Below are 16,865 nucleotides of genomic sequence, written 5' to 3'. Positions count from 1 at the left end.
AACACAAGGAGGAGCTGGCTGAGCAGACAGTGAAGACATTCTTGCACGTGTACTACATCTGTCCTAAGCTCAAATTCACATACAGGCTACCAGGGCATCTATTTTCACTATCTAGTATCTTTTCGTCAACTATAACAAATCCATTCCTCCAGCAGAAATAAAGAGCTAGTAAAGAGTATGAAATGCTAATTTCAAACCTCAAAAATAAATTCTACATTTATTCCACAAATATCCAGCGCGTACCATTTGCAAGGATCAGAAATAGCTGCCACAGGAGAATACAAAGATGAATAATTTGTGATCACTGCTGTCAAGGAGACCTAAAGATACTGATGAAACTGAGGCAACCGGGAAGAAGAAAAAGCTTCCTAGTAAGTGGAAAATCAAAAGAATCTGATTAAAAGCAAATATGCACAGATAAAATCAGACTACTGGCAACGCACCTGTTCTTAACTAAGCATTTTCATTTCACTAGGGTTCCTGGAGTCGGACCATCTATAGCCACAGCACACTCCTATTCTCTGCTGGCAACTTCAGCTGAGCCAAAAATCTCTTGTCATGAAATTGTATTCATGACTGCCACACAAACCCTGAATGACAATGTGGGCAGTCAAAACCCTCTCCGGTCTGGCCACAGTCTGCTGAGTCTGACCTACGTCCTGCGCTCTGGCTCACGGGCCACTCACCACTGTACTTGCGCGTCACTGTTCAGGGACACTCCCACCCTCAACGGCTCTCCTCCCCACTCTCCAGACTTGGCAGCATGCACACAAGAGACCTGTGGTTCCAGGGCAGAACACTTCTGCCGTGCAGTGCCTGCTTTTGACCTCATTAAGGCATTCTCTCTCTGTCTCTCCCCTCTCTCCTTCTCTCTCTCATCTCTGAACACCCACTCCTGCAGATCCCTCTACCAGCCTTTTAATAATGAGCACGTATCTTGGTTTTCAACATCGGTTGCAAAATGTTATCCCTTGGTGAGAGTTAAGAATACTGATCAGGTCCCCAGATATTCTGATTTAATTCAAATAAGATTCAGCCTGGGAACTGTTATTTTTAAAGCTCTCCAGATGAATCTAATGTTCAGATAAGACTGCCAGAGTTGCTCAATGAAGACAGGAAGAGCCATACACATTAAAATCCCTGTGGAACAATTTCAAGCTGCAACACAACCTCATATGCCCCCATCACCTCCCACCTCCACTCCCTGGCCTTTCATTCTAAAGGGATTTGAGGAAAATCAGAATCACGCATGCCAAAGAAAAGTTACCTGTGCACTGGCTGAGTTTCCTAGGTGATACTGATCTAACACTCCGTAGAAAGCTCCTTTAGATGTGTATGTGCTTCTATTACATCCTCTACCCTAGAAGGCTTATTCATCTTTGTATCTCTAGGATATACCAACTCTTCAATAAATGTTAGAATTTAAAAATACTATACACTGGGCCAGAGATATAGCCCAGTGGCACAGCGCCTGCCTGGCAAGTGCAAGGTCCTGAGTTTGATTCTCAGCACCAAGAAAAACAAAACAAAACAAAACAAAAAACTACTACACATAAAATAAATAATAAAGCTAAGATTTTAATTTCCAGTTTGGCTGCCAACCAACTTATACACTTTTTAAAAACTGATGTGAACCACATACGAAGACTAACAGTAGAAAAAAACTCTTCTTACCGGCATGGCATTGCTGGGATCTTCTCCATACATAAACTGGACTTTCACTGTGATATTCCTGGCAGAACCCTGACGATTGGCAAAATTAAGACTCTGAGGGTATATGTAAAGAAGATTTCTGAAAAACAACAGTACAACAGTGAATACTAAAATACTACATATCACTCACCAAACACCAGAAAAGATGATAAATACTGAATTACTAATATTTTGCAAGGCATTGTGCTAAGCAGTCTCATGTACCCGATCCTTAGAACAATCATTCAAATACAGAACAATCAAATGCATCCTCATATTGCTGATGAAATGAGAGCCACAAGGTAACTGATTTCCACACACAACAAGGGAAATGATGAAGCTGAAGTCAGAGTCTAGTCAGCCAGACTTCAAAATTCATTACCCTCTCTCCATGGGGCTTTTGGGAAGTGAATGAGAATGGAGGAAACACTGCTAAGAGGTCAAAAGACTGTTCTATTATCTCAGCTACTTCAAGCAGATATAAATGGAATGGAATGTACGAGTGTGGTTTTGTATAAATTTGGTCAAGGACTTAAGAGGTGTGATATTGCACACTATTGTTTAAGAACATATAACCAAAAAAAAAAACCCAAAAAACCCCAAAGCGTATGACAATATAGTGAGTCTAAGAGAATCAGGTGGTTACTATGAGACAATCACATTCTACCCAGTATTTGGCTTCCACTCTAGCTCATCACTGGGTGTGTTACACAAACCTGAACAGTCCATACTGCCTACGTAAAGAAAATAAAAAATTTAAGAAAAGACACTAAAAGAAAAAGCTTAAAAAATGTTACTTTACCCGAACACTATGCTTGGAACTGATGAACAAGATTTCAAATATAATAAAACCCTGCTAATCAACTTCTAAAGAAATGAAAGTAGGTCTAAATTTTTAGGAATGCAGTACAGCAATCAAGAAATTTTAAATGAACACACAACCCTTGACTCAAGAAACCAGCCTGTAGGTTGAAGAGAACAGTGCACTACACACAAGTCTAAATGGGTGTGTTGAAACTACAACATTTTTTGTAATGGAGAATTACAAATAATTATAAAGAAACAATGTTCAGAGTATGCTGAGCATACCTAATCTGAAAATCCAAAATCTGAAACTTTTGAACTCTGACACGATACCACAAGTCTGCCAGTTCAATGTACACAAACTGTTTCATGCACAAAATTACTTAAAATATCCTACAAAATTATCTTCAGGCTTTATGTATAAGGTATATATAAAAGATAAGTGAATTTCATGTTTAGACTTACATCCCCCAAAATATTTCATTTTGTACATACAAATATTCTAAACCCCCACCCAATTCAAAATATGGAAACATTTCTGGTCCCAAGCATTTCAGGATACTCAATGTGTATGGTACACATTGTTAATTAAATTAACATACATTAATAAAAAGGGACACTATGAAATCCTGAAAATGACACTTGCAGCAGTATTTATGAAACAGGGAAAAGACTGGTTAAGTTAACATACATTAACAAGAAGGGATACTCCAGAGTCCAGCAAATCCCAATCTGCAGCAGTGTTTATGGACTATGGAAAGGAATCCTGAGCATGCTGGGTCGAGTGTTCGGTCAGAGGAACAGGCTGCAGGGTGGGACATGCGGTGGCACTCCCTACACATGGTCAGCTCGGGTGGGTGGGTATATGCACGTGGGTGCAGCAGGAGAAGGAGAAGGACAAGTAACGGGTAAAATCGTATTTCTAAAACAACAGTTGCAGTAGCTTTACTTTTTCAGTTAATGGTAATGACTTTTGATTTTTATACTGTTTTATTTTGCTTGAGTTTTTGCGGTGAAAATATATGATATTTACAATTACAGAAGCAATAAAGTAATTTCTGCAGTGGAGAAAGAGTGTTGTTGACAATACGTATATTCTCTGGAAGTACCAAAGAAATGGAGAAGTCAATTGTACTTAAAATAGTCAAACAGCTTGCTAATCAAAAGAACTAGAGATCAAAGATGAATATGACAAATCACTGTAGTGGCCAAAAGTTTTACAGAAAATATTCACAGATTTGCTAACATATGTCACACATTATGTTGAGCACTAGGAAGGTAAAGTCAGATTAAGAAGTCCTGCTCTAGACTTCAGAAACATACCATCTAATGGGGCAGAAATGGCTACAAGCCAATCATTTACAAACTATGTAGTGTTATGCAAGAGGTGAAGAGAAGCTAGGGCAGGTAAACAGATATTCAGCTAACCTTAACGTCGTCTGCTCCGTAGGTCTCCCCACCTTTTCTACTCCGACAACTTATTTGTTGAGAAGTAGCATCCATACCTATAAAAGCCCCACGTTCATCTTTATTTATACTTGAGCAATACTTACTCCACTCTTTAAAAACACTACATCTTTTTTATCTATTCCTCAGTGGATGGGCATCTGGGTTGTTTTCAAGATGCAGCTATGACAAATTGTGCTGCTATAGACATGGGTGCACACATACCGAAGCGGTACGATGTTTGTAATTCTTCTGGGAAGATACTCAGCATGGGAACAGCTGGGTCAGATGGGACCTCATACTAGTATTTTGAAGATTCTCCACGCTGATTTCCATAGTGATTGTACCAGATTACATCCCCACTAACAATGGAGAAGGGTCTCTTTCCCCACCCCCCCGCAATCCCACCAGCACTTGTTATTGGTTGATTTTTTGATGATAGCCATTCCTCTTGGGGTGAGATGGAATCTCAGTGTTAACTTGCATTTCTTCAATGACCAATAATGTTGAACATTTTTTCATGTTTACATGTTTTTCATGTTTTCATTACTTGCCATTTGTATTTCTTCATCTGAGAAGTGTGTATTAATCTCAGTTGCCCATTTCTCAGTTGCCCATTTTTAGATCGGGTCTTTGAATTTTGGGGGTCTGATTTTTTAAAATTCCTTATATGTCCTACATAGAAGTCCTTTGTCTGAGGGACAGTTGGCTAAAATATTTTCCCAATTTGTGGGTTTTCTTTTTGCTCTAGCAATTTCTTTTGATATGTAAAAAATAAGATGAGATCCCAGTTGTTGATTCTTTGAAATATTTCCTGTGCAGTTTGGTTTTTGTTCATGAACTCTCTGCCTACCCCTATGTCTTCAAGGTTTCTACCTTTCTCTTCCAGTAGGTTTAGTGTTTCCGTTTTCTTTTTTTTCTCCCTCTTTTTTTGGGTCTTTTTTGAGACAAGGTCTCGCTATGCAGTTCAGGCTGGCCTTGAGTTGACGTCGCAGCCCAGGCTGGCCTCAAATTCACAACAATCCTCCTGCCCCAGCCTCCCAAGTGTTGGGATCACAGGCATGCACCACCATGCCTGGCAAGTGTTTCTGTTTTAATGTTTAGATCTTTGATTCATTTTGACTTTAGTTTAGTGCATGGTGATACATGGGTCTAGTTTTAGTCTTTGGTGTATGGAAAGCCAGTTTTTCCAGCACCATTTATTAAAGAGGCTATCTTCCTTCCAGTAAACATATTGGGCCCCTTTGTCAAAGATAAGGTGGCTGAGTATGTCTGTAGTTGTTTCTTCATCTTCTAATCTGTTCCACTGACCCTCAGGTCTGCTTTTGCCAGTACCATGCTAATTTTACCACAGTAGCTTTGTAGTATAATAATTTCAAGTGAAGGATTGTGATGCCTCCTGCCTTTTTTTGTTGCCCAGGATTGGTTTTACTATTCTAGGTCTCTTCTGGTTCCAGATGAATTTTAGGAATGTTTTCTTTAGATCTGAGAGGTATGCTAATGGTATTTTGACTGGGATTATTATAGCTGTGTAACAATTTTGGGAGTATGACCATTTTCACAATGTTGGTTCTTTCTATCCATCAGCAAGGAATAGCTTTCCATTTTGTGAAAAATCCTCTTCCACCTCTTTTTTTCAGAGTACTATAATTTTCAATGTATAGATCTTTTACTTCGTTATATTGATTCCTAAGTATTTCAATTTTTTGGATGCAAATGTGAAGGATGTGGTTTCCCTAATTTCTCTCTCAGTAAGTTTGTTGTTTGTGTATGGGAATGCTATTGATTTCTGAGTGTTGACTTTGCAGCCTGCAATGCTACTGAATTTGGGTATTAAATCCAGAAGTCTTTTGGTGGAGTTTCTGGGGTCTTCTATGTGGAGTATCATGTAATCTGAGAATAATGATAATTTCACTTTTTTCTTATCCTTATTCCTTTTCTTTCTGTCTTTTGTCTAATTTCTCTGGCTAATGTTTCCACAACCATATTTGTTAGGAGTAGTGATAGTGGATATCTTTGTTTTGTTCCTGATTTTAGAGTGAAAGCTTTCAGTTTTTTGTTCAGAGAGCACATTCATAAGTGAAATAAATTAGATTTACATATGTAAACATTGTGATGTCTCCCTACTATAAGAAACTGAAAGAGTTAATAAGACTCAAAAGGTACAATAGCTATTATGAAAGGGAAAGAAACTGCTCAAAAGGAAAGAACAACTGGGATATGGGAAAGGAGGAAGGAAAATACACACACACACACACACACACACACACACACACACACGATAGCTAAGATAATTCTACTACTAATTTCTATTAGTTCATTGAAAGAAACTTTATACTGTTTGATTAATCTTACATGCCTATATCTGGTAATCTAAGTAACTACTTTGAATATAATATGCAATATAATAACCATTGTTAATTTCCTATCATCTTATTTTGAAATTCTGTTATCATTTTTTTTTATTCTCTTTAAAAAAAAGTAATTGTTTCTGTGTAGATTTTTCCAGAGCCTGGATTTTATTACATGCATCCCTACAGTGTCATTTTTAATATGGCCCTCAGAGTTTTCTGTAAGTTCAGACATTTACCTACAGCCTCAGTCATTAAGATTTTAATTTTTTCAGTCAAAACACTTCCACTAGGAAGAAAATGTTTGGCTGTTCCTTGTTGTCCAAGCAGTGGATAACGATGACAGATGCCTAAGTCAGTCAGTCACTACCAGCTGCCAAGTGCTAACTTGCTCACACTCCTTTTCAGGTAACTGGGACAACTCAAGCAAAAGCATTTTCCCTCATGATTTGCTTTACAGTGTGCCAGTACGTACTCAATAAATACTTGATTCTTTTCCACTATTTTCCAGATTTGAAAAAAACAAATTGGTATACTACAATCTTCTAAAGGGGATCAATTAAGTCTTCTTTTTAAAAAGCATCATTTAAAAACTTATACATCAAAATATTTGACAGGTTTCAATACATTGTCCTGTTTCTGGCTAGTGAAAAAAACAATTTAAACTGGCTTTAGATTTAGCTATAGTGAGACTTCTGGGAAGATGGTGGGAGTGGTGAACAGCAAGGAAAGAGCCCCGCTGTGACCTGGAGTCCACACCCTAGAATACAGCAATGTGGGGAAGAGAAGGAAGTGGGTCCCCAGGACCCAGGAAGGCTCTGAAGTGAGAACTGAAGCCCCTGGGGAGAGTGAAGAGAGGGAGCGGAATGAAGGAGCACGAGGTGGCAAGAGGCGCTTTCTCGTGAGCCCTGACTCCCTGTGTGGGAGGGGCAGTGCGAAGCTGCAGATCGGGGTGACTACTGGCAACGCCCACGGCCTCCACAGAGACATGCACCAGTGCAGTAGAGCAGTGTACACAGTGGACTGCAGTGCATGGTGAATGATTTGGGTCAGACACCCCTAGGAGAGGGCGACTTGCCGCAGCCCACTCGGAGAGGGACCAACAGAGTTCCGAACTCAGAACAGCTGTGGGCCCACGCCACGCAGCACCTGCCAGTGACAGGGTGAGGCTGCCAAGTCCAACTCAGGAGGAGGTCAAGGAGCCAGCTTAAGCTGGCAGAAGGCGCGCTTGCTGGGATAACCCGCTTCCCTACTCACGATTCTAGAAGTCCAACACAAGAACAAAATATTAAAAGCTGTTAGAGAAAAGAAATAAATCACTTATAAAGTAAAACCCAACAGAATCACAGCAGATTTCTTAACACAAACCTTCAAGTCAAAGAGAACTTGGAGTGAAGTATTTCAAGCCCTAAAAGAAACAACCTCCAACTCAGAGTGATGTACCCCACAAAACTATCTTTCAAAATTGATGAAGAAATAAGATCTACCATGACAATGAATGCCTGAAGAAATTCATGACCACCAAACCAGCACTCCAAAATGTTCTGAAGAACATTCTTGAAAAAGGTAACAAAGACTACGACTCTATGAACACCAACAGAATGAATTCACCAGGCAAGGCTTGCAATTAAACAGAGTGGGGAAAAAAGGGAACCAACAACAGGAAAATAACATAACAAGGGTAAGTCAATACATATCAATTATAACCATCAACATTAATGGTCTCAATTCACCAATCAAAAGAAAGAGAATGGCATAATGAATTAAGAAGCAAGATCCAAAAATATGCTGCATACAAAAACCACATTTAATTCAAAAAGTCACAGGATAGCGAACAATAATTTAATTCAAAACCACATTTAATTCAAAAAGTCAAAGGATAGAAAACAATACTCTATGTGACAGGAACCTGGAAAAATCAAGGGTAGCTATTCAATTTTCAGACAAAGTGGACTTCAAGCCAACAGTAAGAGAGACAAAGAAAGTCACTACATCCTTGCAAAGGGAACAATCCAAGAGGAAGAGATAACAACCATAAATACAGATGCACCAAAACCAGCACATCCAACTATATAAAGCAAATATTAACAGACATGAAAAATCAAATAAGCACTAACACAATTGCAATGGTAGACTTCAATCAGTACCCCACTGTCATAAACAGATCAACTAGACAAAAAATCAACAATATCAGTACGGAACCAAACTTCCGAACAAATGGACTTAGTAGATGTCTACAGAATGTTCCACCCCACATCAGAATATACATTATTCTCAACTGTACATGAGACGTGCTCAGAGAACATGCTTACGTAAATGCAAAGGAACAGAAATTATCCCATGCATATTATCAGACCACACTGTACTGAAATTGGAAATCAATGGCAAAAGAAGCCACAAGAACTTCATGAACACATAGAAATTAAGTAACACCCTCCTTTAATTTTATCTGGGTCACAGATACAGATAAAATTAAAGAAAAAATTTGACAGATTATACAATGCCAATACAACATACCAGAACTTACGGGACGCAATGAAAGCAGTCCTATGAAGGAAATGTATAACAGTGAACTCCCATATCAGAAAAACAGTGAATTCAAATAAATAACCTAATGTTAAACCTCAAGCTTCTAGAAAAAGAGTAAGCCCAAAGCGGGTGTGAGAGAGGTCATTATAAAGATCAGAACAGAAATTGGTGCAATGGACACTGAGAAAACAATACAAAGAATCAATGAATTCAAAAGTTGGTTCTTTGAAAGAATAATAAAACTGACAAACCCTTAGCCAACTTTATCCAAAGAAAGGAAAGGGAAGACTCAAAACCATGCAATTAAGAATGAAAATAGTAAAATTACAACAGATCCTGCATAAATCCAGAAGACTATCAATACCTACTCTGAGAACCTGTATTTTAATAAGATAGAAAACAGGCTGGGGTGCCTGCCAAGTGCAAGGTCGTGAGTTCAATTCCTGGTACCAGAAGAAAAACAAAAACACAGGCTAGGGGTATAGCTCAGTGGCCTAGCACCTGCCTGGCAAGTGTAAGCTCCTGAGTTCGATTCCCAGTAACCCCCCCTCACAAAAAAAAGGAAAATAGAAGATATGGACAGGTTCTTAGATACATATGAATTACCAAAGCTGAATCGAGAAGACATAAAAATTCTAAAGATAGCAATATCAGTCAATGAAACTGAAGATGTAATTAAAAGCCTACCAACAAAGAAAAGCTCAGGTGCTGATGAATTAACTGCTGAATTCTACAATAAATTTGGAGAAGTGATAATGCCACTACTTCTCAAACTCTTTAATGAAACTGAAAAGGAAGCAATATTCACAAACTCATTTTTGGAAGCAAGCATCACCCTAATACCAAAACCACAGAAGAACTCAACAAAGAAAGAGAAGTACAGGCCAATCTCCATAATAAACATAGACACAAAAATCTTCAATAAGATACTGGCGGGGGCTGGGGATTTAGCTCAGCGGCAAAAGCGCCTGCCTGGCAAGCGCAACGTCATGAGTTCGGTTCCCGGTACCGGAGAAAAACCAAAAACCAAAAAAAAAAAAAAAAAAAAAAAAAATAAGATACTGGCAAACAGAATGCAGCAAATCATCAAGCAGATTATACATCATGACCAAGTGGGATTTATCCAAGGGATGTAGGGATGATTGAAGATATGCAAATCAATACATGTAATACAACATATTAACAGAGCCAAGGACAAAAACCATATGATATCTCAATAGATGCAGAAAAAGCATTTGACAAAGTCCAACACCCATTCATTATAAAAACTCTACAGAAAATTGGAATAGAAGGTCTTTATCTCAATCTGATAAAAGCCATCTATAAAAGTATCATCAAGCCATCTATAAAAGTATCATCAAGAAATCAACCTCCAGCACTCGGGAGGCTGAGGCAGGAGGATTGCTGTGATTTCAAGGCCAGCCTAAGCTACAAAGTGAGTTCAGTATCAACCTGAACTACATGGCAAAATCCTGTCTCAAAAAGACAAAAACAAAAAACAAGTCAACCAGTAACAAATGCTGGCAGACTGTGAAGAAAAAAGGAACCTTTCTCCACTATTAGTGGAAGTGCAGATAGGTGCAACCGCTATAGAAATCAGTGTGGAGATTCCTCAAAAAACTAAAACTAGCAGTTCCATTTAACCCAGCTATTCCTCTTCTTGGTATCTTACCAAAACAATTTAAAGTATCAAAGGAACGACTGGGATGATGGAAAGAACAAAAAAAGAAGGAAAGCAAAATACAAATATATATATGAATAGCTGCAACAACTGTATTGCTGATGTCTGATTGAAATGAACAGTTAATGCTTACAATTTTTTATGTCCTGATCGATTTTGCACGCTTACATCTGGTAATCTGAGCAACTGATTTGAAGGTAACAACATGCAATGGAATTACAATGGTGAATTCCTACCATCTTGTCTACTGAAACTCTGCATTAACTCTAATGTTTTATCTAGTAATTATTTTCTTATTCTCTTTAATGGTTTGAGCAATCTTCCATTCTTACATCTGGTAATCTGAGCAACGTAGTTGAGGATAGCGATATGCAATATAACAACAACTGTTAATTCGTATTATTTTGTCTTGAAACCCTGTATCACTTTAATGTTCTTGCTTTGATTTCTTTATGTTTGTGATACTGGTAGGCCGCTACTGTTCTATTTTTTGTTTCTCATTTAGTACTCTCTTTAAAATAAAAAATATATAAAGTATCATACCATAGTGATATATGCACACCCATTTATAGCAGCATAGTTTATAATAGCTAAATCTTGGAAACAGCCCAAATGCCCATCAGCTGATGAATGGATAAAGAAGATGTGTCTTTTTTTAATATAGTGGAGTATTACTCTGTCATAAAGGAGGATAAGCTTGAGACATTTCTAGCTAAATGGATGCACCTTGAAACCATACTCTTCTAAGTGAAATAAATTAGACACGTATGTTCAAATATCCCATGGTTTCTCTGGTGTGAGAAATCAAAAGTGTAGATAAGGACTAGAATATCTAACAGATATTGGGAAATGGAAAGAAAATGTTCTAATGAGAAGGGGAACAAAGGCGAGGGGAGGGACAAAGGAAAGAAGGAACAAGAAAAAAAGAAATAAAAAATGGAAAAAACCCTGTAAATAAGGAAGGGAAGAGGGGTTGAAGGGAGGGGAAGAGAATGGGAAAAAGAGGAGGAAGCAATATTTATCTTTAGTAGTCTTTGTAACTTACTGCTTTCTCTTATGATACTGTTAAAGTGTTCTAGGTTGTGTTTGTACATTTTCTCCACAGATCTGGAATCAGTGATTTCTCCACTGAGCTGTGGTTCTTTTGAGTAAGAAACACTTTCCCAAGCTGTAGTCTCAGCATTCCTTGTGGGTTAATCATTATTTCTAGGCCTTTAAAGTACAAAAAGTTAAAAGAAAAGTGCTTCCACAAGAAATACATCCCGAGTTTACACTGATTTTTCCAATTCAAATCAGGACTATGGTATTCACTTAATCTTTGCTATATTTCCTCCATCATTTTCCCCCACACTGAGGATCATTCTCAATGACATCAACTCTGAAAGAATTAGAATCATGTCACTTAATTTCTGATTTGTTTTATTCCAAGAGTGGTGTTCAAGGAACTCCAAGGTTCTGCAGTCTGAGCACATGAGCCAGAAAAAAAAAGGTGCAAAGTCCAGGGTGACCCAGGAGAGCACAGTGACATAGAGACTAAAAGAAGAAAATATAATAGTCAAATAGTTAGAAGTAGATTCTAAGTAGAGGAAGCAAAGTGAAATAAACAATTTTAATTCTTAAAAGTATACCTGTGAAAGAGAAAATGATAATGTAATAATTAGATTGAACATAGGTATTTGTAAAGTCTTTTAAAATTGGGAAAGTTTGAGCTTGATTAAATCCCAAAGAGAAGAATCCACTTGAGAGAGCTTGCATATTCTAGAACAAGAATTTTTGACTCCTGAGATGGTAAGGGAACAGAGCTCAACACATATAATAATGTCTTGGCCTTTACTATGTTTGTAATTCCTCACTGTATCAAACACTGAGTCTGTAGAGCATACTGTATGCTGAGGGCACAGAGCTAAAACACACAGCCCTTGACTTCACAGAACCCACGGTCTGGAGGGGCAATCAGACAGAACCGTAATGCAGCTGGGGAAGCTCAGTGAACAAAGGGCTGTGGAGCTGACCTGAGGACTTGGGATTAAAGAATCTGCCCACAAAAATCAGTGAGAAATTTACAAGATAACACAGATATGTAAAACACACAGAAAAGCAAAATATACCATACACCACCCCACAACCTAATTACACAGTCTATAATCATCTTGTTCATTTATGTATTACTTTTTAAAAATATGTATCTTCTCTGATAGAGCCCAAACTCCATGAGGGCAAGAGCTTATTTAACTCTTTATTATAATCCCAATGTTTAAAATAGTATCTCATATTTACTGAATGGATAAATGAATAATAGAGAATACACATAACAGTTAAATGGTTTAACACTTCTAGAAATCTGGATTCCAGGTTAGATGGGAAGTGACTGAACATTATCACAAATTATGTTTGACTTTAAAAAAAAATATATAGTTTTAAACTCAACTTAGTGTGAAGGACAAAGGCTTGGAATCAAATGCATTATTTTCCATCTAACAACTCCACTAACAAATTCCCAAGTGAACCTAGTAAATCTTTTCTTGTATTTAAAATACTCCTCCCAAGTCATTTCAAGTGAGCAAGAACAGATAGTGAAAAACACTGAAGTGATCATCCAGTCATTAAGAGAAGTAAAGCATGAACTTCTTGCACTCCCTCACTGACATAAATTCAAGACTAATCAAAGCTTAAACAATAAAACCACAAAAGTACTAGAAGAGCTTTAAAGGGACCAGGTATCACTATGGGGGTACTTCTAAGCATAAGCCACAAAAAATCATAAAAGACATAACTTTTAAAGCATCTACATGGGAAATCACACCAAAAATATGTGGAAAAAAAAATGACAAATCAGAAAAACAGTATCTGTTATACATACAACAAAGAGTATCCATAATATATAACTTTAATTCCTAAACTAATCAGAAAAACAAAATTTAAAAGAAGGGTTGAGTATGGGAAAGGAATTACATACGTACAGGTATTTCACAAAGTAAGTAACAAGGGCAGCCAATAAAATAAACTAGGTACATTTCTATTAGATTTATCACTATTTTTCTTTTCACTGAAAGCACTGATAAAAGTATACGGAACAGAAGAACTGTCAGATGCTCCTCTCAGACATGTAAAACGTCAACTTGGAAAAAGAATCTGAAAATGGCAATCATGGTGTAAAGCCCACATCCAAGGACACCTTATGAAAATACTTAAAGACACACATAAAGAAAAAATTTCCATACGGTTCATAATTAGGAAAAATTTTGAGATCATTAATGAAGGTGATTAAATTAAGGTACGTATATGTAATCAAATACTGTATCTAATATAAGATTTTCATTTTATAGGTTTTTGAAGTATTTGAGTTCTCACAGTAAGTACTTCCAGCATTAGAAACAAAAACAAAAACTGGGCTGGGGATGCAGCTTCACTATAGAACCCTTGTTTTTATGTGCAAGGCCCTGTTTTATCCCCAGTACTGAAAAAAACCCATGAAATGAGTAAGATACAGTGACTCCTGCAGAGCTTGCTCAACTTCTGCTCCACACAGTACCGTTTAGCAAGATGGTCTTGTGAGACAACTGAACACTTCCTATGTAATCGGTCTGAGATTTATTGTAAGTATAAAATACATAATTTTGAACATTCAGTATTAAAATATTAAAAATATAATATCTTACATTGATATACTGAAATTATTTTAGATATTAAATAAAATACACTATCAAATTAATTTCCCCTTATTTCTTTTTTTAATGTAATTATCAATATTTTTAAATTATAGGCAGTCCCCAAATCAGGATGGTTTCACTTAAAACTTTTCAGCTTTATGATGATGTGAAAGCAATTCAAATTCAGTCAAAGCCTACTTCAAGTTGTGAATGCGACGTTTTCCCGGGTGAGTTCTCTCTCTCTCTCTCTGTCTGTCTCTGTCTGTCTGTCTCTCTCCCTCTCTCTGTGCTGGCGAAAGCAAGGCAGCTCCTGTCAGCCACACGATCGGGTTACGCAGCCAGCCCTCCACAGCACAGCACAGCACAGCACGTTGCTGAACAACCATGTGCAGGAAGCTCCCTGTATTAAACGCATTTTCAATTTGTGACATTCTCAACTTAAAATGTTCTGGGCTAGAACTGTATCCAAAGTCAAGCACCATCTACCTGTACATTTATAGCACACATTGTATTTGTACTGGACAGTTCTGTTTTGGACAAAGAAGAGAACCCAGTGAGTTATTCTGGTAACCTTCATTTTAATTAGTATAAACATTTCTACTTTTACATATGTTTTTCTCAAACAATTACTTTCAAAATCTTTCTACTAAACACATTACAGTGGTGCCCCTATACTGACAGAAGTGCTCCAAGACCCTCACAAGATGCCAGAAACCACAAACAGTACTGAACCCTAAACAAATTTTCTAGAGCTTTTACCTTTTCACAAAAAGGAGGCATTTTATGGCTTCTCTTTGGTGTATATGAATTGCTAGCATCACTGCACTTGCATTTGGGGCATTATTCGGTAAAATAAGAGTTACTTGGACATGTGCACTGCAATACCACAACCACGACCTGATACTACAAAAGCTGCGAAGTAGTTAACGGGCAGGGAGCATGGCCAGCACACAGCACAGGCACTGCAGACCAAGGGATGATTCACTGGGACAAAGTGAGCCAGTGTGGGACTTCATCTGTCTACCCAGAACAGCTGACAACGTGTAAGTTAGGAATTTCAGGAATTTTCCATTTAATGTTTTTGAGTCACAGTTAACTAAAGTTAACTGAAACCTCAGAAAACAAATCCACAGATAAGCAGATACCCCTGTAACTCAAACATTAACTATCATAGCAAAGGAAGAAATTAAAGAAATACTGCATAGAAAACAGCCAAATGCCTCCTGCTTTCTTTAGAAGTCTTATCTCTGTAAGATTGCATAACCTGGGGAAAGTAAAAGGACTTTGCTTTGCTTAGAATTTAAACACCTGAGGCTACTAAATGCCCTGAAAGTCTACATAGCTAAAATATTTTATGTATTCATTCTTAGAAGCCAAGAATCCTTAAATTAGGGCCTAAAATTGCTTAACAGTATTTTCTTTGGCATTTTTAAAAATAAATTACTGGTTATATTTGATCAGGGTTCTATTTACATAGGCACGAGTTCAAACAAAGATTAGATTCTTTCTGCATTTAACAATGCGTGGGGCTGGGGATTTAGCTCAGCGGCAAAAGCGCCTGCCTTGCAAGCGCAAGGTTGTGATTTCGGTTCCCGGTACTGGAGAAAAACGAAAAAAACAAAAAAACAAAAAAAGAGTATTCAAGAAGCATCAAGAGGTAGACATAAAATCATTTATGAAACTATTTTCTTTACCTTTTCCAAACAGATCAGGAGCTTATGTATAATCAGGTAAATCACTCACTTTATGTTCAATAATGTAATTCAAACTACTGTAAGAAAATAGCCATGTATTTCTACCTAGAACCAATATACTATAAACCCAGAACATATGACCATTGCCTCTAGCCTGTCGATGTTACAGGTGAGAAACTACGTAAACTGTACAGAAAGCATCAGTATTCTAGTAGAGCACTGAATGTGGGAGGAAAGTGCAGCCACTTTTTTTGTATTAGCACCACAATATTTCTAGGCAATCAAAGGGGCTATTCTCCAAATTCTCTTTTCTAAAAAGAACCTGTTGTATCAAAGAGAGATTAGCATTTACTCTATGTAAGTTCTGCACGGACCTCCCTTATGTCACATCTTTATCATTTTCTTGCCTGTTTCATGAATATTTATTTCATCTATGAATTATAAGCCAATGTATTACAGATCTGTAAGGGATATAAAGATCTGGACAACAGGCCACTGATACTGTAATAAGGCAGAAGAGTTAGCTCGATTTAACTCTCTCAAGTGGGTGAAATACCAGAATTAATAGGATTAAGGCACAAAAGCTGACAGCTCAGCTGAGAAAAGTTTTGGCAAAATTGCAACAGCATATCTCACAGAATTAGAGAAAACAATCCTAAATAACAAATGCTGGAGGGGCTGTGGGGAAAAAGGAACTCTTCTCCACTCTGGTGGGAGTGCAGACTGGTGCAACCACTGTGGACATCAGTGTGGAGATTCCTCAAAAAACTTGGAGGTCCTATTTTGACCCAGCTATTCCCATGCTGGGTGTATCTTCCCAGAAGAATTAAAAACATTGTACCACAGCGATACATGCACACTCATGTTTATAGCAGCACAATTTGTAATAGCTAGATCTTGGAAACAACCCCAATGCCCATCAACCGAGAAATGGATAAAAAACATGGTCTTTTTATATAACGGAGTATTACTCAGCCATAAAGAAGGATAAATTAGAGACTTTTATAGGCAAATGGAT

At 37.6% G+C, this 16,865-nt stretch overlaps 1 protein-coding gene across 1 annotated transcript in view; it reads right to left on the bottom strand.

Annotated features, from left to right (window-relative positions):
• Dock7 (dedicator of cytokinesis 7) overlaps positions 1 to 16,865 on the bottom strand; it is a 190,090-nt gene that overhangs the window by 93,458 nt on the left and 79,767 nt on the right. Inside the window, exon 17 of the mRNA XM_013514367.1 lies at positions 1,675 to 1,792. Coding sequence (XP_013369821.1) covers positions 1,675 to 1,792 — 118 coding nt within the window. The remainder of the gene's footprint in view (positions 1 to 1,674; positions 1,793 to 16,865) is intronic.

This window comes from Chinchilla lanigera, unplaced genomic scaffold (genome assembly GCF_000276665.1).
Source record: "Chinchilla lanigera isolate Chin_1 unplaced genomic scaffold, ChiLan1.0 scaffold00022, whole genome shotgun sequence".
NCBI classification, from domain to species: Eukaryota; Metazoa; Chordata; class Mammalia; order Rodentia; family Chinchillidae; genus Chinchilla; species Chinchilla lanigera.
The sequence above is the reverse complement of the archived record's forward strand: the minus strand, read 5'-3'. Positions and strand labels throughout refer to the sequence as shown.